This window comes from Tympanuchus pallidicinctus, unplaced genomic scaffold (assembly GCF_026119805.1).
Source record: "Tympanuchus pallidicinctus isolate F22 unplaced genomic scaffold, pur_lepc_1.0 scaffold16, whole genome shotgun sequence".
NCBI classification, from domain to species: Eukaryota; Metazoa; Chordata; class Aves; order Galliformes; family Phasianidae; genus Tympanuchus; species Tympanuchus pallidicinctus.
Genome location: NW_026294679.1, coordinates 34,302,300 through 34,323,434, shown reverse-complemented (window position 1 = coordinate 34,323,434; position 21,135 = coordinate 34,302,300). Strand labels below are relative to the sequence as shown.

The 21,135-nt window shown below is 45.4% G+C and overlaps 1 protein-coding gene and 1 long non-coding RNA gene across 6 annotated transcripts in view; one reads left to right on the top strand and one right to left on the bottom strand.

The window, feature by feature from the left end:
• The window catches only part of RNLS (renalase, FAD dependent amine oxidase), a 63,902-nt gene extending 61,341 nt beyond the window's left edge, over positions 1-2,561 (top strand). For all 3 annotated transcript variants that reach the window (XM_052676888.1, XM_052676887.1, XM_052676886.1), the window contains one exon: positions 2,283-2,561. In XM_052676888.1, the coding sequence (XP_052532848.1) occupies positions 2,283-2,435 (153 nt within the window). In that variant the 3' untranslated portion in view covers positions 2,436-2,561. The remainder of the gene's footprint in view (positions 1-2,282) is intronic.
• A 49-nt stretch (positions 2,562-2,610) lies between these two features.
• LOC128077554 (uncharacterized) lies at positions 2,611-14,244 on the bottom strand. Of its 3 annotated transcripts, XR_008205053.1 has the most exons (5): positions 13,444-14,244; positions 12,639-12,750; positions 11,846-12,034; positions 8,914-9,380; positions 2,611-4,021 (listed from the first exon to the last, which is right to left on the bottom strand). It is a non-coding gene; the product is annotated as an uncharacterized LOC128077554 (long non-coding RNA). The 3 variants fall into 3 exon arrangements; XR_008205051.1 differs by lacking the exon at positions 12,639-12,750 and having other exon boundaries at positions 13,444-14,241; XR_008205052.1 differs by lacking the exon at positions 12,639-12,750 and having other exon boundaries at positions 11,846-12,031; positions 13,444-14,240.
• Between the last annotated feature and the right edge of the window lie 6,891 nt (positions 14,245-21,135).

The following is a 21,135-nucleotide window of genomic DNA, read 5'->3' as shown; positions in this document are numbered from 1 at the left end:
CTACTGATCAGCGCAGATGCAATTCTGGATCCCCTGCTTTAATTATGATAAGACACTATTAGCTTTCAGAGCCACGAGCATCCCAAACCATCCCTTGTACAGAGGCACTTTACATGTGCAAGGGATTTTGGCAAAACACAGAATCATATAAATTGGACCACAGAAAGACTTCTTCAGGTCTGTAGTTCAGCCTTTTGCTTAAAGCATAACCGTTGCCAATTCTAGATCAATTCCACCATGGGTTTTTCCTGCTGAGTATTAAAGTCTTCATGGAATCATAGAATGGCCTGAATTGAAAAGGAACACAATGACTATCTCGTTCCAACCCCCTGCTATGTGCAGGGTCATCAACCAGCAGACCAGGCTGCCCAGAGCCACATCCAGCCTGGCCTTGAATGCCTCCAGGGATGGGGCATCCACAACCTCCTTGGGCAACCTGTGAACAGTGCATCACCTCTCTCTGTGTGAAAACTTCTTCCTAATATCCAACCGAAACCTCCCCTATCTCAGTTTAAAACCATTCCCCCTTGTCCTATCACTATCCACCCTTGTAAAAGTCACTAAGTCTTCCAAGGTTGGAGATCCAGCAGGCTGGGCTATGTAGCTGAAAGTAATTTTGGACAATACCTGTTCTAAATGCATATGACTGGGATTTTTTTTGTTAGACTTCACTACATACACCTGTGCATTGCGTCTCACTTTTTGCCTCTACATATGTATATGTGTGCATGCTTACTGCTTTTGTAGTGAGGATTATTTTTGGTAGTGCATTGATTTCTGTGGCTGCTCTATAACTGTGGGCCTTCTTCTTGCCAACGGTGAGCTACATCTGAGTCACTGGAAGAATCCCCTGGACTCAGCAAGTTGCCTTGGGTCTTGATCTTGTTCACTGGAGCTGACACTGCCACAATAGAGCTCAGTAACAGTTTACTGCACAGGAACCCAAAACATATCTTTGGACCAAAAGCAAGGCAGAAAATCAAGGGAATATGGAAAGAAAATTACATTCTCCATATCATGCCTTATAATCTCTGTGGTTTGATCTCTGTTTATGCTCCATCGTTGTGCTGCTTTTTTTCCTCTCTCTTTGTCACTCTTGATGTTTTTTCTTCTATTTCAGCATTTCATCCTTGGGTCATATTTCGTCATTCCTTTTACCAGAACATCTCTTCCAGTGTTTCTTCTCTCATAACTACATCATCAATCTGTGCTGCATTGTCTCACCCTTCTCTTTTTCGTTTTACGTGGACCTTCTTTGCCATTATGCCTACCATTGCTGCTCCTGCTGCCTTATCTCTGTTCTGACATACACCAGTGCTACTCTGGAATGTACTGGCTTGGTACAATGTGGACAGTCAGTGTTTTCCTTCTCCTGCCGTGCTATCCCACTCTCTGGCTCTCAGAGAAGCCAACAGAGGGGACATATACAAGGAAAAGAGGAGCAGAGCTGGTCCTCTGGGGCTGTGCTGCTCAACTTCTGTCCATTAAGTCAGTGTGGCATCACAGTGATCCTAATTTAAGAGAATAGACAGGATAACATAAAAAGCCAATGGCTTTTCTAATCTATGTTTAGATCTTGTAAGACCATGAGATCTAGCACACGTGCTTGACCAGATTTCCAGTATAGTGGTGTTGGTGCACAGTTCCCGTGCCTGCTATCTTTGTGAGTCAGAGGGCAGAGGACTTGGTTTATTTGGATTAAATGTCTTTGCTCTATTAACATTTAAATGCTTTGCCTCAGCTGTAGTCTCAGATGATGAAGGAAGCAAATAAAGCCAACAACTATGGAGCACAGTAGTTGAATCCTTCAAAGTTTCTGTATTGATTTCTGTGTGTTCAAGCCATGAACTTCTTTACTGTTTGATGTTTTGTCATCTCCCATTTCTGAGTGTTTACCTCCTGAACTCCTAATTTTTTACACATTTTGTGATGGGAAGATTTTGAAACAAAAGAAACCATTTTCATGTGAAGGCTTTTGGGTTGAGCTGCCCATCATGAACTATCCAGGATCAGGCTTTATTTCTGCTGAAACAGACTGAGAATAAGACTGGACAGGGCAGTAAAATTTCTGCTTTCCATATGCAGGAGAGCATTATTCTAATTACTTAACTCCTCAAGATAAATATTTTACTATTTGATGGTTAATATTAGAATCTAAAATCTGGGATGGAAAGAGCATTTCATATGAAGACATTTTTCTAGGTAGTACTGATCTTTCTGGCATTGAATCCAGATAAATAATATACTTTCTTTTGTATCTCCCTGTTTCTTTTCTTTTTCAGGTTACAAAAGCAGTGCCCAATTGTTCAGGACAAATGATTCTTCATACTCAACCTCTCCTGATTTGTGGGGGCGATGGATTTACTTGTTCCAACTTTGATGGCTGCATAGAGTCTGCCATGAGTCTTGCAGAGACTGTGAGGTCTAATTTATAACTGTTGCTGTTCACTGCTAAACATAGTCTAGATTTATGATTAATTTTTTTTATGATGGATTGAATTTTAGTTTAGTATGAAAGCCACTGGCTTCTATCTTGCAAAAAATGAAGTAATAAAGGAAGATCTAGTGGTGTTCTGTAATAATTACTGAAATGGAATTTAAATGATTTTTCCAGGGTCTGTGATGAGTGGTTACTTTGCTTGATATCTCTAGTCAAAGCCACTGAGTTCTAGCAGCTGTGCTTTCCAAGTTGGATGGCTTGCTGTAAGTCTAACCATGTCTCCTGATGTGGACAAAACGCAAAGGAGGCATTCTGGATCTCTGCCACCCTGCTTTCTTACCCTGCAGCTTTCTGAAGCCCTGGTTGCGGCTGGTGGAAGAGCTCATGACAAGAGATTGATGCTGCTGCAGGAAATGATGTGCCCCCAGAATAGACTATTGGCCATGTTAGAGTGACCAGTGCCTTGTGTCTGTGTGCTGGCACAGGCCGCCACATCAAGAACAGCTTTTTCCTCCTCCCAGGCAATGGAGCAGTCACGGTAAAAGCAGCAGGTGGCTTAGCTGCTTTCTTTGGCAAATGCAGAGAAGGAGGGGAAATAATTGAAGCATATTCCATGATAGAGTGTTAATAAGAAAACTATGCTGACGTTTCCCATTTGCAGTTAAATCACCACTGCTATAAAAACTGATTTAAAGTAAACAGTTTGTTTGAAAGCAGGATGAGTTCTAGACAGCTCTATACTTTTCTTTGGCAGAACAAGTGTAGAAATGCAGCAGCAGGTCTAGGGAAGTATATAAATACAGATGTGAGTGAATGAACAGGGAATATGATTTGAATTCCTAAAATAATAGAAAACAAGTGTAACTGTATCGAAAATACTACCTGTCAGGTTCAAGTACTTCTAAGTACTTCTACTAAACAATGTTTCTGGGAAATCCATTTTAAAATTGCTTAGTAATTAACCAAAAAAATCATTTATACTAAGTTTGAATTTACCTTGCCCTCCTAAATCAAATGCCACAAGTTTAGCACTTCTATGTACTACAGCAATAAAAACAAAAAATACTACTTTCCACAGGCAGAATTTTAACCATGCATCCATTAAAGAACTACAAATCTGCCTCTTCCTTAAATCCTCTAATTTCACAAAAATCCTGCATTCACAGGCAACTGAACATAGTAGTTTAATGCTGCTTTTGGCTATTCCTAATGGAGTATTTTAAGTGACCAAGAATGTTAAGACTTAAATTATTTTTTAAAACATCTTCAAAATATATTTTATGGCACCAGCTGGATTCATTGATTATTTTCTACTTTTCTGAAGTAATCAAGTATAAAACTCAATGTTACTGTGTCTGCTCCAATCAGCTCTGAACCTATAGGTTTCCATCACTGAATGGTGAGCACATATGTGAGCAGGTCTTCTACACTTGAATTCCTTTTTCCCAAGGAGAAAGGTAGCCATTCCACATGGCCCTGGACTAAACTAACTTGTCGAGGAGTTTAGTACTGGTTTGGTCTAGCTCAAAAGCAACTGAAGTCCAAGCTGAAGCAAAGTTTGATATTGCAGTGTTGGAAAACCTAGATGAAAAGAAGCAAAACAGAGGAACTAGTTATATTTTTCATATTTGCTTTTCAGCTTCCATCCAGGTGTCCTCCAGGAATAGGTTCTTAAAGGAGAAACATTTATTCTCTGATGCTGAACCATACACAACAGTATCCCACTGGGTGGTCAGTGCCCTTAGAAGCTGCCACCATGGCAGTGGGGAGCACCATTGCTAGACCCATTTGATGGCTTATGGGACTCTATCCAACCAGTTGTTGTCTATCCAAACTCTGCCTTAGTGCACAGAGAAGGATGTGGGAATAAAGTCAGTTGTGTCCTTGCAAGGGTGAAGGGGCAGCTTGCAGGTTTACCTGTCTGCTTGGATATGCTCTTTTAGTCTTCGCTCTTTCTGTCCCTTGTTTCAAAGCCGCTTAAAGCACACTAAAATTTGCACTTCCTTTCCCTTCAATTCTGAATGCTACTGAACCACTGAAAAGCCAAATGTATAACCTTCCTGAAAAGCATGTGGCATGCAGAAAACAGAAAAGGAGACATCTTTGACATAACACTAAATTGTCTCTGTAGCTGCCTCACAAATAGGGATGCTCCAGAGAGTAATGATGTCTGACGTCAGAAGCAGACCTAAGTACTGCAAATGGCAGAAAGGCAAAGCTACCTCTGACCCTAGCCATTCAGCCATCCTACAGTTTTGGTCATTGTTAGACCTCAGAATACCTGGTAATCACAGATTCAGAGATTTTAAGGCCAGAATTCTGATCAAACTTGAATCATGGTGAGTCTCAAATGCTAAGTGCTCCCATCATTCCCAATTTCATGACAGTCTATCAAAATGCCTCTTTCTTATTGTTTCTTCAGATTCAGTCAATTTAAACAATTTTTTTTTTTTTTTTTTTTTATGATGGAGTGTTAAGTACTCACAGACACATTCCTCTGCAGGAAATCCCCAGCATGGGGCAGCTTGGTCTCCCTGTAGCAATGTCTGATTTCCTATATACAGGGAGACAACGTGGCCAGGTTTCCCATGCAAGGTTGGTAGTGAGTGGTGGGTCGTGAGTGGTGATGTTTCAAAGAGGCCACTGCATCCTAACAGATACAGGCAGCAGACTTGTCTGGTGGATTTCCTCAGCCTTGCTCAGATGGAGGGAATTTTTGGTTAACTGGCATATCCATCAATTATGAGCCATGTCTCCCTGTTCCCAGACATGGCAATGGTTGTGTATGATCTGCTGGATGTCACAAACCGCAGCTAATGCCCAAAGACTTCAGCTGAATTAAAGCATTTCAGCTCTCAAATGACTACATTATTGTCTTCCTCTTGAAGGAAAGATGGGGCCATAGATGTTCAAAGCATTTTAACTCGCTGTTGTGTTAACTTGCACCCAGTGACTATCCCTTGGCTGAGCTCTTCATCCTTTCACTGAACCCATCAGAGCCACAAAACTCATCTCCAAAAAGTGCTATTACAAACCTGTTTATAGAGCTCCCTTTACTCTCAGCTTTACAACCATCCTGATATTTATTGGATAAGAAACATGGCCTGGCACTCAAGGCCCAGGTGGTTTCTGCAGTATGCTGAAGATAACTTTCTGACACAGGTGGTGGAGAACCCAAAAAGGAGGGGTGTGCTAGTTGACCTTGCTTTTACTAACAAGGAAGGGCTTGTCAGGGATGTGAAGACTGGGGGAAGATTGGGATGCAGTGATGATGAGATGGCGGATTTCAAGATTTTGTGTGGAAGAAACAATGCAATAAGTAGAATTGCTTCTACCCTGGACTTCAAGAGAATCAACTTTGACTTCTTCAAAGACCTATTTGGAGGTATCGTATGGATTGGAGTGTTAGAAGGTAAGGAGGCTCATGAGAGCTGGTGCTTAAACACCACTTCTTCCAAGCTCAAGACTGGTGCTTCCCTAAGAGTAAGAAATCAGGGAAAGCGGCAAGAGGCCTGTGTGGATGAACAAAGAAGTCATGGATAAACTGAAAGGAAAGAAAAAGGTCCATGAAATGTGGAAAAAGGGCCTGTCCACCTGGGAAGAATGTAGGAATGTTGCCAGGGCCTGCAGGGATCACAGAATCATAGAATGGCCTGGATTGAAAAGGACCTCAAAGTTTGAACTCCCCTGCTATGTGCAGGATTGCCAACCAGCAGACCAGGCTGTCCAGAGCCACATCCAGCCTGGCCTTGAATGCCTCCAGGGATGGGGCATCCACAACCTCCTTGGGCAACCTGTGAACAGTGCATCACCCCTCTCTGTGTGAAAACTTCTTCCTAATATCCAACCTAAACCTCCCCTATCTCAGTTTAAAACCATTCCCCCTTGTCCTATCACTATCCACTCTCATATACAGCTGTTCCCCCTCCTGTTTATATCTTCCTTTCAAGCATTGGAAAGGCACAATGAGGTCTCCCCAGAACCTTCTTTTCTGCAAGCTAAACAAGCCCAGTTCCCTCAATCTTTCTTCATAGGAGAGGTGCTCCAGCCCTCTGATCATCTTAGTGGCCCTCCTCTGGACCCATTCCAAGACTCTGCATTTTTCTTGTACTCCAAGCTTGGGTGTAGTGCTCCAGACGGGGCCTCACAAGAGCTGAACAATCCATCCTTGAAATCCATACCTCTCCAATTTAGAGAGAAGAATATGGTGAGGGACCACATCAAAGGCTTTGCAGAAGTCCTAACAGATGACATCCATTGCCCTTCCCCTGTCCACTGATGCCATCACTCCATCATAGAAGACCACCAGATTGGTCAGGCACAATCTGCCCTTGGTGAAACCATGCTGGCTGTCTCAAATCATCTCTTTATCTCATATGTGCCTTAACATAGCTTCTAGGAGGATCTACTCCATGATCTACCCAGACACAGAAGTGAGGTTCACCAGCCTGTAGTTCCCCAGGTCATCCTTTTGACCTTTCTTTAAAATAGTTGTAATGTTGTAATGGGGACTTCACCAGACAGCCTTGATTTTACAAATATGGTGGAGAGTGGCTCAGCAATCACATCAACCACCTCTCAGAACCCTAGGATGGATATGTGGCCCCATGGACTTACATACATTCAGTTTCATGAGGAGGTCTTAGACTTATTCCACTGTTACAGTGGGATGGAATCCACTCCTCTCACCCACACCTAGGGCTTCAGGGTCCTGGCAACCATGGGGAGGAGCCTGAACATCAGTGAAGACCAAGGCAAAGCACTTACTGAGCACCTCAGCTTTTTCCATGGCAGAGGAAGCCAGATATCTGTCCTCATTTATCAGAGGGGGAATGCTCTCTTTGGCCTGCCTCCTCCTGCCTATGTACCCATAGAACCCCTTCTTGTTATTTTTCATATCCCTTGCCAAGTTCAGCTCTATCTGTGCCTTGGCTTTCCTAATCTTATTTTTACATGTGCAGACAACGTCCCTATATTCTTCCCAGGCTACACAACCCTGCTTCCATTTCCTGCGCTTTTCCCTTTTTCTCTGTTTAAGCTGCAGTTCCTTGCTCAGCCCTGCTGGTCGCCTGCCTCCCCTGCTCAACTTCTGCTGGGGAATGGAGAGCTCTTGTGTTCTCAGAAGGATGTCCTTAAAGAGCTGCCAGCTTTGTTCTGCTCCTATACCCTCAAGGACACTTTCCCAGGGGATCCCATCTAGCAATTCCTTGAGTAGCCAGAAGTTTGCTCTCCTGGAGCTCAGGGTCCTGACTACTTTTTCTAGGCCTGCATTCCTCCAGATCACAAATTTCATAATGGCATTTTCACTGCCTCCAGTCTGAACTTCTCTAACACTCTCCTCCACATTTGTGAGGACCAGGTCCTGTAGGACTTCACCTTGGGTCAGTCCATCAAATACCTGGACCAGAAAGTTATGCTCAACGGACTCCAGAAATCTCCTGGATTGTCTGCCACCCGCTGTGCCACTATTCCAGCAGATAGGGTGTTGAAATCTCCCATCAGAACAAGAGCCTGCAAGAGCAACACTCCCTGCTGCTGAAGCAAGGAGGCCTCATCAACAGGCTCCCTCTGATCAGGTGGCCTGTAGCAGAGTCAGAGGGTGGTCATCAGTAGCGCAGAGTCTGCCTGGAGGCCTGTAACTAGCGGTGTTCCCTCGGAGTCAGTGCTGGGTCCAGTCCTGCTCAGCATCTTCATCAGCAACCTGCTGATGATACAAAGCTGGGAGGAGTGGATGGCATGCTGGAAGGCTGTGCTACCATTCGACAAGATCTGTACAGACTGGAGAGCTGGGCAGGAAGGAGCCTGATGAGATTTAACAACGGCAAGTGTAGAGTCTTGCACATGGGGAGGAATAACCACATGCAGCTCAGGGGCTGACCTGCTGGACATGAGCTCTGTGGAGAAGAACCTGTGGGTCCTGATGGACAACAGGTTGGCCATGATCCCCTTGTGGCCAAGAAGGCCAGTGGAATCCTGGGGTGCATTAAAAAGACCCTGGCCAGTAGGTTGAGGGATATTATCCTCCTCCTCTACTCTGCCCTGGTGAGGCCACAATTAGACTGCTGTGTCCAATTCTGGGCTCCCCTGTTCAAAAAAGACAGGGATCTCCTGGAAGCAGATCAGCAGAGGACCACAAAGATGATGAAGGACTTGGAGCATCTTCCATATGAGAAAAGGCTGAGTAACCTGGGTCTGTTCAGCCCGGGGAAAAGAAGACTGAGGGAGAGATCTGATAAATGTTTATAAATTTGTAAAGGGAGGAGGGAAGTGAATTGATGAGGCCAGTCTCTTCTTGGTGGTGCATAAAAATAGGACAAAGAGTAATGGCCTACACTACATGAACATAGGAAGTTCATGCTAACATGTGGAAGAACTTCCTTTACATAATGGTGATGGAGCACTGGAACAGACTGCCTAGAGAGGAGGTGGATTCTCTTTCTCTGCAGATATTCAAGACCTGTCTGGATGCCTACCTGTGCAAACTCTTGTAGAGAATCTGATTTAGCAGGAGGGTTGTATTGATGATCTCTTGAAGTCCCTTCCAACTCCTGCAGTTCTGTGATTCTGTAATCTGAAATCCAATATCCAGTTCCAGCAAGTGCAGCTCTGCTTGTCTGGTGTCCCATGGGTCCCTCAGGACAGAAGCTGGGTGCGGATAGTATCCATATGGGCTGTGATGAGAAGAGGTAAGCCTTGTGGGAGAGCATCCTGCTGCAGGCTGAATTAGTCTTGGACTAGCTCTCAGACAAGAAGCTGGGGACGTATCCAGCAGCCCAAGCCCATAGCTTCTTCTGAAGACCTCCAGTTCTCTGCTGTGGCCAGGCACAGCCTCATCCCAATTACTTCACCCAGGCTGCCTCTGCCAGGCTGCAAGGCAAACATCTTGCCATCCTGCCTGCACAGGTCACATGGAGGCTGTTAGCTGGAGTAACTCTCAGAGCTGTAAAATAAAATACACATTGCTCTTGGAAGACATAAAGATGTTGTGTTGGATGCATTTTATAGGAATTTAGCTCATTTCTAACAAGAGCTAGGAAGAGATGATGGGTGCACAGCTCCTCAATTCATAAACTGGATCCCTTTAATGAGGCCATAATTTTGTGCAAGCGTGTAAAAATAAATTGAGGTTGATTTAGTTTAGGTGTTTTTGTTTGTTTGTTTGTTTTTTAGTTTTTAAGAGGCAGCTGCGGATGGGAGGTGCTTCCCAGCAGAAAACACACAATGGGTTTCCATGGCACTGTGACACCTCCCTACAGCCAAAGCCTGCTTTCCAGGTTTGGGGATGCTTTGCTTGGCTGCCCAGTGCTGCAAAGTGCAGCGTGACCAGGAAGTTGGCGTGGGGCCAGGGGCAATGAGAGCTCTTCCCAAGCTGCTGGGAGCTGAGCCTCTGTGACGAGATTCTTGTGGGGCCATAGCTGGCTTTGGCTTAATCCAGGCTCTGGCTCGGATGTTCTGTTCATAAGCCGCTTTGTGTGGCAGAGCTGAAACCCTCAAATCTGGAGCTGCCTGCTGCCACTCTGCCCATCTCACTATGTGGCCCTGCTGTGAGACTTGCCCAGATTTTGCTGAACTCTAACATTTCTCTTGCACCTTTGGTAATGATATTCCTGAGCATCACGGTATTTGGGTATCTTGGGCATGATGTCCAGCAGGGAAAAGCCTAGTGCACTGAGCAGTTCCTGGCTTCCCTCTCCTCTTGAATGGCTCCAAACATGGGGACAGGGCTCAGCAGGGCAGGGAGGTGTGTGCAGCTGTAGGAATAGAGCCTGCTCCACACTGGTCACGAGGACACTGTGGTGAACCACAGCTCAGCGGGAAATTATCTTTTGGGCACAGGGTTCCTGCCAAACCCAATGGCACCTCCTCCTTCACCTGTGCTGGTGCTGGAAATGTCCTTTCTTTCTCAGCACTATCGCCCTGAAGATCTCTGCACCAGGGTATCATGCACGTCACGATTTACAACGGAGCACACCCTGTTGCAGTGCTTGCTGAGCTTTCATTTCCCTGGTGTGTTTTGATTGTGGAAGTGATGCTTACAACATGCGCACAGAGCCCTGGTCAGATTTGGCCATCCTCTGCCTTTTTCAGTCCAGAAGGGGTGAAAAAGAAATGCTGGCAAGTAATGCTCAGTGAGTGCTGGGATATGGATCTCATATATATGTAGAACTGGGGCAAAGGAGGAGGAGGTGAACTCAGACCACTCTTTCACTACCTTCCAAGCTCAACACCCCAAGTCCTAGCTACTGGGCAAATGACGGACATGCTTGTGGCCATTCCCCATAGTGGGTAAAGGAATGTGATACGTCTTATATTCTGTCCTTTTGCTCAAAACTACCTAAAAATATATGCTTGAAGTTTTCTCATGGGACCTTTCCTCTCTCCTTACTTGCCTGCAAGTATTACTTTTGAGTTTGGTCAGTAAGAAAATGATCCATTCCTGCATGAACTGTTCTAGAAATTTTTTTTCAGAAAATGCATCATTTCTTGCTTCTGGTTTTCTCTGGAGGTTATAAAATCCTAAGCCACCCACACAAAGTGGGTGGAAGTATTTGGTGACATGAGTGTGCCTTGGCACCATGGCTGACTGTTGAAGGGGTACAGTACACAGCTCATGTCCTGATGAAAAAAGCTGATATGGGGCATCTTGCCATGCCCAGATTTTCTGCGTCCATCTGTGTGTGCAGATGAGCAAAACATACATCCCAAACCCATGGGTGTTAAAGAAATCCCTGCTTGGAGGAGACCAGAGGGGTAATTCTGTCTTGATTGCACTCACTCTTTGAATAATGAAATTAGCTTTTCTGGAGTCTCATGGAGGTCCAAGTCTAATTTTCTTGCAGAAAAATATACACTGTGCTCTTGATGCACATGCATTTATGGTGAACTTTGAGCTACACATCAGCTATAAAAAAGTAACTCTTATTCCCAGTTGAGAGTTGCTAGAACAAGAGCCAGGCTCCATCTATGCCTGAGCATATTTTTGCTAGCTGCACTTAAGTCCAAAAAGCAGAGCAGAAGTGTAGCTGTAAACCTCACTGAAAAAGCACTGACGGCCTTAACTGTGTTTGCTGGGTAAGTGAGAGCCAGGGATGAGCTCTGTGAAAGGCTGATCCACAGCCAAAGCTGACAAAACTTCTTTAATCCACACAGCAGTTTCCAACCAGCCGTGGCTACAGGGAGTTCCACTGGGTGCTTCTGCTCCTTGCTTCCGGGTTGGCAAGGAGAGATGGCCTTGAGAGCCACACTTTCTGGAAGGATTTACTCTCTGTGGGTGCTGTATTTCCTAGCTGTTTCCCAAAACCCTGTTGGGAATGGGGTCTTCTCCCCATAGCTGAGCATGCTGCAGGCTGGTTATGGAAAGATCATGATAAAAGCAGAAGGAAAACTTTGGAGTCTACTACTCACGTGAATTCTTCATGTCCCTGTCAAACAGGGAACTCTGTGGGAGTGGTACCTGGCATTTTACAGGGCTGCTTGGAGCAACACAGATCCAATGGGAAGCAGGGGGCCTCTCACAATTATTTGCTGTCATTGCAGTGGCTCATCTAATCCTGCCTTGGCAGTGGTCATGTTGACAGACGGCTGTGCAGGCTGCTGAAATAAAGCCACAGAACAGTGTCATCTCTTGGGTGACTTCCGATCTGCATTTCATCCCTTTATTGGTGGTTTTAAAAAACCAAAAGGCATTGACACCAGGGAAAGGCATAAAAAGGCATACGGATGCATTGCTCAGCCTAAGGATATGGTGGGCCAGGTAGCTGCAGAGGCTCAGGTAGGGATGGATCCAGTCTGAAGCAGTAAGAAGGAGCTGTATATTTGAGGGAGAAATTGCAGTTATACTGGTATCTCTGTGCCCAAAGCTCCTTACCTTTATAAGCAACAAACGGCGGGACAAGTGTGTAGGAAGGAGGCTGAAATTGCAAAAGCTGAAGGTGATTTGTGTGATGCTGTCTTACTGGAGACATTAGTTCCCAAATAGATGCATCATTTATTAGTGCAGGCAGCACTGATGGCATCTGTTAAACCATCACTGATGTTGCACACGTGGTGGCAAAGACAGGAGTCTGGCATATCACGTTTGCACACCTTACCCCTAACAAGTGATGTGTGAGTTTTTGGCTTGTAAATAGGTTAATCAACTCCCTTTACCTCTTCTGGGAAAATGCCTCCCCATCCATCAGCATTGGGTGAGACACACCTGCATGTCTCCCAAATGGAGATAAGGGTGATCATCAGCAAGCAAGTGGAGCTCTGTGCATAGCACCGTAGGGCAGTCCATACTGACAGTGCACAAAGGGATGGAGAGATGGCTGCAAAGATGAAAGCAAAAATCCTTTCAACCTACAGGTCCCACAGACATCTTGGTCACCGGTATGTGTAGAATTGACCCTTTTGTTTTGGAAGGTGTGCATTATCCTCAGCAGGTAGATAATGCACAGGAATCAAACAGCTAATGCTGCGTAGCTGAGGATCTCACATGCTTATCTTCAAATATTGCGAGAGAGACAGTGCTTGTTTGAAATGATTCATCTGACCTGTAGCAGCCCAGCTCAAGGGAATAATAGAAATAGGGGTATGGGGCTAGATGATCTTCTACTTTTTTTTTTTTTTTTTTAACCCAAGCCATTCTATGACTCCATGATTGACTTGACTCTTTGATCTACTCCAGGGAGAGATCTTATGTAGTAGAAATGCTAAGTCATGGCCTGAAATAATGATTGAGCACCTGGTAGGAAAGCAGGGAGCTTAGGTGTAAGCGATGAACATGGGTGACCAGAAGGGGTGGAGCCAGGATTCACCATTTCCCAGACCTTATTGAAGGGTTGGCAGTGGGGATCCCTTGATTTTAATGGTCAGGATCTGAAGGGGTTCAGGATCTGAGCTGCTTCAGTCTAAGCAGAGCAACTAAGCAGATCTTTCTCTTCATTGGCAAAACCTCTGAAGCTCAATGATGTGGTGAAATGAAACAAAGAAATGACAAAACAAAGAAATGTTTCCTTAACTGTTCATTAGTACTTGGTGCTCCTTTCTGGGATCTATCCAAACAGAAATTCAACGATACACATCTGTGGCTTTCCGTCTTCCTCACTCTTTGCTTCTGGGCCCAAGGGAAAATCTAGAATGGGAAGAGCTGGTGAGATGCAAAGAAGTGACACAGCACAGAAATGGCCCTGAAGACATTAGAACCAGGCCAGCCCCCAGAGGCCTGGTGGGTGCATCATTGCAGCGGAGAGCACGTGGGCCAACCCTTAGTCCTTCCTGTTTGTTTTAGGGGTCTCTTTCTCTCTAGGGAAGACCATAATGTACAGGTGGCTAGTTTGAGCCGGGATGGAATTATTTTCTTCAGAGTGTCAAACATCAGTGTTAATAGCTGCAGAATCACAGAATGGCCAGGGTTGGAAGGGACCTCAAGGATCATGAATCTCCAGCCACAGGCAGGGCCACCAACCTCCACATTTAATACCAGCCCAGGCTGCTCAGCGTCCCATCCAGCCTGGCCTTGAACACCTCCAGGGACAGGGCATAAGTGACGCAGTGATGTACAGAGGCAAGGCCATGCTCAGTGAAGGACCTGGGGATCTGGGAGAGAACAGAATGAGGACAGCTGACTGAAGCTGGTCGAAGGAATATTCCATACCATGTGACATCATGTGGAAGGAGTTCTGAAGGTGATGGGAGTTCATCTCGCTCTCTTCCACTTGGGGGGCTCGTTGGGCATTTGCTGGGTGAGCAATTGCTTGTGTACTGCTTGTTATATGCATTTGTTATATGCATTTAGTCATAACTACATTCCTTTTCTCTTAGTAAATAGCTTTAGCTCAATGCACAAGTTCCACCTTTTTTTTCTTTCCCAATTCTCTTCCCAGTCCCACTGGGAAGAGGTGGGAATGAGTGAGTGACTGTGGTACTGATCCACCTGCTGGGTTTAACCACCACTGCTGAACGCAGCCTGGAGCAGCTTGTAGCCCTGGTGTTGGCCATGCTAGTGAGTGGGGGCTAGAAAAGAGCCCTTTACCCCAGGGTGCCTCCAGGCCCAGGTTGAGCAGTGGTCTGGTAGTGGCAGGAAGACACGGACAGGTTCTGCTGGCCCATCCAGCTACCTAAGCCTACACTGGGCTGGTTCTTAATGGGAAATAAATAGGATATTACAACTGTCTCTTCGTTACAGGCATGTTTATACCTGTTCCAGCCTGTGGGGGAGGAACAGGTGAGCTGGCCAGTTTGCAACTTCCAAAAGATCAGAACAGGCAGCTACCATAACTCTCCGACTGAATCAAGCATTGAGTTGCCTACTAAGTTTGTATTCTCTGATTCAGATAGCTATCTCAGACAGAGATATGCATATTATTCTTTGATAATAGCAGTCATTATTAATAAAATCAGGCTTTTTGCAAAGTCTTCAAAATTATTCATAGTAGTTGCAGGTTCTTTTGCATTTGAGGTTTCTTTGGACTAGTTGTGTATTGTTAGCAGTATTCTTTCTAGCTTTAAAGCAGTGAGACTTAGAATTTCACTTCCCTGCTCTGCATACAGTCACAAAGCTGTATTTTAAGGAGGGTCCTAAGACAGATTAGCTGGGAGCAGGAGCAGGAAATTTCCCAGAGAAAAAGAAAGCTCAATGAGAGAAGTAAAGCTATCCAAAGAGGCTAAAGCCAATTAAAACCAACCTGTGCCATTTTCCGAAATGCAAGGCAAACTTCAGATCACTGAGTTTTGCTTTTGCTGATCTTGACGCATGAAAAGGGTTGTTCCTCTTGTTTTAGACTGCTTTTCCTCTTGGTACTTTTCCGATGAATAACCCTTCCATGCATATGAGGAAAATGCCTGGTCTATCTGTGAGCTGGTTTCTAGGAAGGTGGAGGTGCTCAGGAAGAGCACATTCAAACCTACGGATCCCTCAACATCCTACTAAAGGCTTTGGGAAATGCCAGCAAATTCCTGTGTGAATGTTTAGAGATTAGTTTCCACTGAAAAATTTCTGAGCAGCACTAAAGAACAATCTGAAACCATACCATTCTAAAGCCTCTTGTTTCCATTTTGCTAATGGTGAAGTACAAGTTAGTGGAAGGAAAATGTACTAGCACTGCCTTTGCAAAGGCAGAATATCAGAGCACTGCATCCAAGCTCTGCCCTATGGCTTGTACCTCACGGGTGTGATTTTGTTGGATCACTTTTTGGGCTGTATTTATGTTGCTGCTACCTACCTTGAATAGGGTAGTCTATCCTTCTGATGCCATAAGTGGAAACTAGCCATCGTGACTCAACCGAAAAAAAAAAGTAGGTTTTTTTTGTTTGTTTTTGTTTGTTTTTTTGTTTCCCTCCAGACAGGAGCTGTTACGGAGTTGACCAGATCAATCTATGTCCGTGACAGGGGTGACAGGCCTCTGCCTCCCCCCCACCCCAGTCCCACAAAAATGGGAAGGAAGGAAGGGAGGAAAAGAACAGCAGCAACAATCTATGGAGGAAAACTTATTTTACTATAATATTGGAATACAAAATAACACAATATACAATTTAATTGAAATTGAGATTAATAAATCAGACAAGATAAGAGAGAGAGAGAGTTCCCAGGACCGATTCGAACCTGAAAAGCTTGGAACGGCTAGGAAAGCACCCTCCAGCACCCACTGCCAGGCAGCAAGAGAGCGCCCCACCCCCACCCGGAAGGGTCAGATCCCGTGACTGCTGTAATGTACAGGGATAGGTACCTGGGACTGGGGCAGTAACACTTTAATGCCCCGTATACTACATGATGTTTTGATGTGGAATACTGAAACCATAAAAACATAGAACCATGACATTCCACCCCTTATTCTACATCGTTACATCATGCTTAAAATATATACACATATATATACAAACAAACAAAAAATGATTAAAATGCATTACTCACACATGACTATATATATATATATATACATAGAATTACTGACTGCGCTCCCCTGGCATCAAGTTTCCTTGTGGTACACATTGGACATCCCCATTCTTCTGCATTACCCACCAAGTGGATCCTGGTCCCTGGGCAAAAACTGTACCACGGAGAGGTTTGCCCTTTCCAGAAGCTGGAAGAACCCAAACTGCCTTTCCTAACATGTTCTTTACATGTACAACGGGGACTTTATCTCCCTCTATGGTATGTAGAGAACTAGATTGGTTAGGACCATCATGATTGATAGATCCTCTGGTATTGACTAACCAGGTGGCTTCTGCCAAATGCTTCTCCCAGTGCTTAAATGTTCCACCACCCAGTGCTTTTAGCATCGTTTTTAACAATCCATTGTGTCGTTCAATTTTACCAGAGGCTGGTGCATGATAGGGGATATGATAAATCCACTCAATGCCATGTTCTCTGGCCCAAGTATCCACAAGAGAATTTTTGAAACGAGTCCCATTATCTGACTCAATTCTTTCCGGGGTGCCATGTCGCCACAGGACTTGTTTCTCAAGCCCTAATATGGTGTTTCAGGTGGTAGCATGGGGTACTGCATATGTTTCAAGCCACCCAGTGGTTGCCTCCACCATAGTAAGCACATAATGCTTACCATTGCGAGATCGTGGCAAGGTGATATAATCAACCTGCCATGCCTCCCCATATTTGTACTTTTGCCATCGCCCTTCCTCCCAGAGAGGTTTCATCCTCTTGGCTTGTTTGATGATGGCACATGTTTCACAGTTATGAATAACCTGTGCAATGGCATCCATAGTTAAATCCACCCCTCGGTCTCTAGCCCATTTGTATGTTGCATCTCTCCCTTGATGACCTGAGGTCTCATGGGCCCACCGAGCTAGGAATAGTTCACCCATGTTCTGCCAGTCCAGGTCTATTTGAGCGACCTCAATTCTGGCAGCTCGGTCTACCTAATGGTTATTTTGCTGTTCTTCAGTAGCCCAACTCACGGGCACATGAGCATCTACATGACGCACCATTACAACCATATCCTTTATTCAGGCAGCAATGTCTTTCCACAGTTCAGCAGCCCAAATAGGTTTACCCCTTCTCTGCCAGTTATTTTGCTCCCACTGCTGTAACCACCCCCATAAGGCATTTGCCACCATCCATGAGTCAGTGTAAAGATAAAGCATTGGCCACCTCTCCCGTTCAGCGACATCTAAGGCCAGCTGGACAGCCTTTACCTCTGCAAATTGGCTTGATTCACCTTTCCCTTCAGTGGCTTCTGCAACTTGTCGTGTGGGGCTCCACACAGCAGATTTCCATCTGCGATGCTTTCCCACAATACGACACGATCCATCTGTGAAGAGGGCATATTTCTTTTCATTCTCTGGTAGTTCATTGTATGGTGGGGCTTCTTTAGCACGTGATACTTCTTCTCCCGGTGGTGTTCCAAACTTTTTACCTTCAGGCCAGTCCATGATGACCTCTAGGATTTCTGGACGGCTGAGGTTCCCCATCCGTGCTCGTTGTGTAATCAGTGCAATCCACTTGCTCCAAGTGGCATCAGTTGCATGATGGGTGGAGGGAACCTTTCCTTTAAACATCCAGTTCAGCACTGGCAGTCGAGGTGCCAGAAGAAGCTGTGTGTCAGTACCAACTACTTCAGAAGCAGCCCGAACCCCCTCATACGCGGCTAAGATCTCCTTCTCAGTTGGAGTGTAGCCATCTTCCGACCCCCTGTAGGCTCGACTCCAGAATCCCAGGGGTCGGCCTCGGGTCTCTCCTGAGGCTCTTTGCCACAAACTCCAAGTGGGACCGTTCTCTCCAGCAGCAGTGTAGAGGATGTTCTTTATACCCTGTCCCCTCCGTACTGGCCCCAGGGCCACAGCACGGGCTATTTCCTGCTTAATCTGTTCAAAAGCCTGCTGCTGCTCAGGGCCCCGTGTAAACTCATTTCTCATTTGCGTCACATAATAAAGGGGGCTTACAATGAGGCTGTAGTTTGGAACATGCATTCTCCAAAAGCCCACTGCACCCAGAAAAGATTGTGTCTCTCTTTTGCTAGTGGGTGGAGACATAGCAGTGATTTTGTTGATCACATCTGTTGGTATGGGATGACGGCCATCTTGCCACTTTATGCCTAGGAACTGAATCTCCTGGGCAGGTCCTTTCACTTTGCTTCGCTTAATAGCAAAACCAGCACTCAGAAGAATTTGGATCATTCGCTCTCCTTTCATGAAGACTTCTTCTGCTGTATCGCCCCACACAATGATATCATCAGTGTACTGCAGGTGTTCAGGAGCACTGCCCTGTTCCAATACAGTTTGGATCAACCCATGGCAAATGGTTGGGCTGTGTTTCCATCCCTGGGGCAAACGGTTCCAGGTATACTGAATGCCCCTCCAGGTGAAAGCAAACTGTGGCCTACATTCTTTGGCCAAAGGAATGGAGAAAAAGGCATTAGCAATGTCAGTGGTGGCATACCATTTGGCTGCTTTTGACTCCAGTTCATATTGGAGTTCTAACATATCTGGCACAGCAGCACTCAGTGGGGGTGTGACTTCATTCAGGCCACGGTAGTCCACCGTCAGCCTCCATTCTCCACTGGCTTTACGCACTGGCCATATGGGGCTGTTAAACGGTGAGTGAGTTTTGCTGATCACTCCCTGGCTCTCTAGTTGACGAATTAACTTATGAATGAGGAGCAAGGAATCCCTGTTGGTGCGATACTGCCGCCTGTGCACTGTTTTTGTGGCAATTGGTACCTGTTACTCTTTTACTCGCAGCAGCCCCACCGCAGACGGATCTTCTGACAGGCCAGGCAAAACAGACAGCTGCTTAATGTTGTCTGTGTCCACAGCAGCTATTCCAAAGGCCCATCGATACTACCCCTTAGGATCCTTGAAATGCCCCCTTCTGAGATAATCAATACCTAGTATACATGGAGCCCCTGGGCCTGTCACAATAGGATGTTTTTGCCAGTCCTTACCAGTGAGGCTTATCTCAGCCTCCAACACAGTCAATTCTTGAGAGCCCCTGGTCACTCCAGAAATATGGATTGACTCTGTCCTTTCATGACTTGAGGACATCAGAGTGCACTGTGCACCAGTGTCCACCAGTGCTTTATATTTCAGTGGTTCTGATGTGCCAGGCCATCGAATCCACACAGTCCAATATACTCTATTATCCCTCTCCCCCCCCGACTGAGGGCAGGGCCCCTCTATTCATTACCTGTGGTAACTGGAGCAACTGCACTGGTGGTTGATCTGCCTTGTAATTCTTTCACCCGGGCTCGTAGTACAGGAGTAGGTTGACCGTGCCACTTCCCCATGTCTTCTCCATGGTCACGTAGGTAATACCATAAGACAATTCGTGGTGTATTACCCCTTACTTGAGCCGGAGAGCATTTGCTTCTAACAGCTGAGATCTTTGATGGTGCACGTGAGAAGGAAGGTTCATCGTCTTTAATTAGGTGGGCTCGCATAAATTTCATCATCTTCATCTCCTTCATATCCTTCACTAGACTCGTTTGATTATCCTGATCATCAAGCGTCTCTGATACTGCTACAGGTTTGTCACGGTTAATCAGCTGAGACATTTGCTGCCGCGTTTCATTCAGTTGGTCCGTCACTTTTGAGATAGCGGCTACAGCAGCATGAATGGAGGATAGCAACTGTTGATAGTTTTGGAGCGTAAGAATTAATTCATAAATTAAGGGTGTTCTCTTGTTCTTGGTATCTGTCACACGCTGACATTAGTGTAGAGGCATATTTGTCTGGTGCTGTTGTCAACGAGTTTCTGCCATATCTCAGGCGTTGTCCTCACTTTTTCAGGGTTGCAATCTTGGCGTGGATGGTTAGGAACAAAATTAGGGTCATACAACATTTCCACCACGCCTATTTCCCTCAAATACTGGATACCCTTTTCAACCGTATCCCATTTTTTCATCGCAATCTTCAAACCGTTTTTGAAGGGATACTTTTCCTTCACGGCTATTAACACTCGTTCCCAGAGGGAGGCAGCTTCATCCGAACACCGACTAATTCCTCTATCAATAGCTGGATCTCTGGCAATGGCACCTAGCTGGCAAGCTTCATTACCATCCAGAGATAAGCTATGGGCCCCACTGTCCCAACCAGGAAACAAGACTTTCATTCGGGTGCCGTGTAAACTCCTTTCTTGAACCTTGGATTTCAGTCATCTTTAGAGGCCGGCGAGTAGTAATAGAGATTTCCTCTTCATCACTCTCTTCTGCATGTCTCTTAGTTTCACCATCAGGAGGAGTTTGTACTATCCTGCATGAAATCTTCCTAACAAGAGATCTGAGCAACGTGGCTTTGGGCACAGTGTTTAGAGAAAGAGCACTGTGAGGCCAAAGGAAGGACTCAGCTTGCTTCTTGTTGCTCTCATTTCAATCTGCTAACAGTCTGGTCCTGCTAGTCTAGAGAATGAAGGCTCCTGCAGACTGAGAATCCATGGTGATGGTGGCAGATGAGCTTCCAGTCCTCACCTATCACAAGACTTTTTTTCTCATTCCAGTGTTACAAATCTGTTTATTGTAGCAAAACTGAGAAGTATTGCAAATATTGCCATCTTGGGACATCAGAAAATTAAACAAGTTCCACGGAATGGTCTCAAACTGTAAACTGGAATGTGCTGTATGAAATAGTGTACTGCCCAAACCAGCTAGCTCAGAAATGGTGCTAAAATCGTTATTTTAAGAAGCACTTTGCATTTGCCTACTGAAGACACTGACTTTTGAGTCAGACTTTCTTTACAGCAACATCCAGAGACAGCTCTC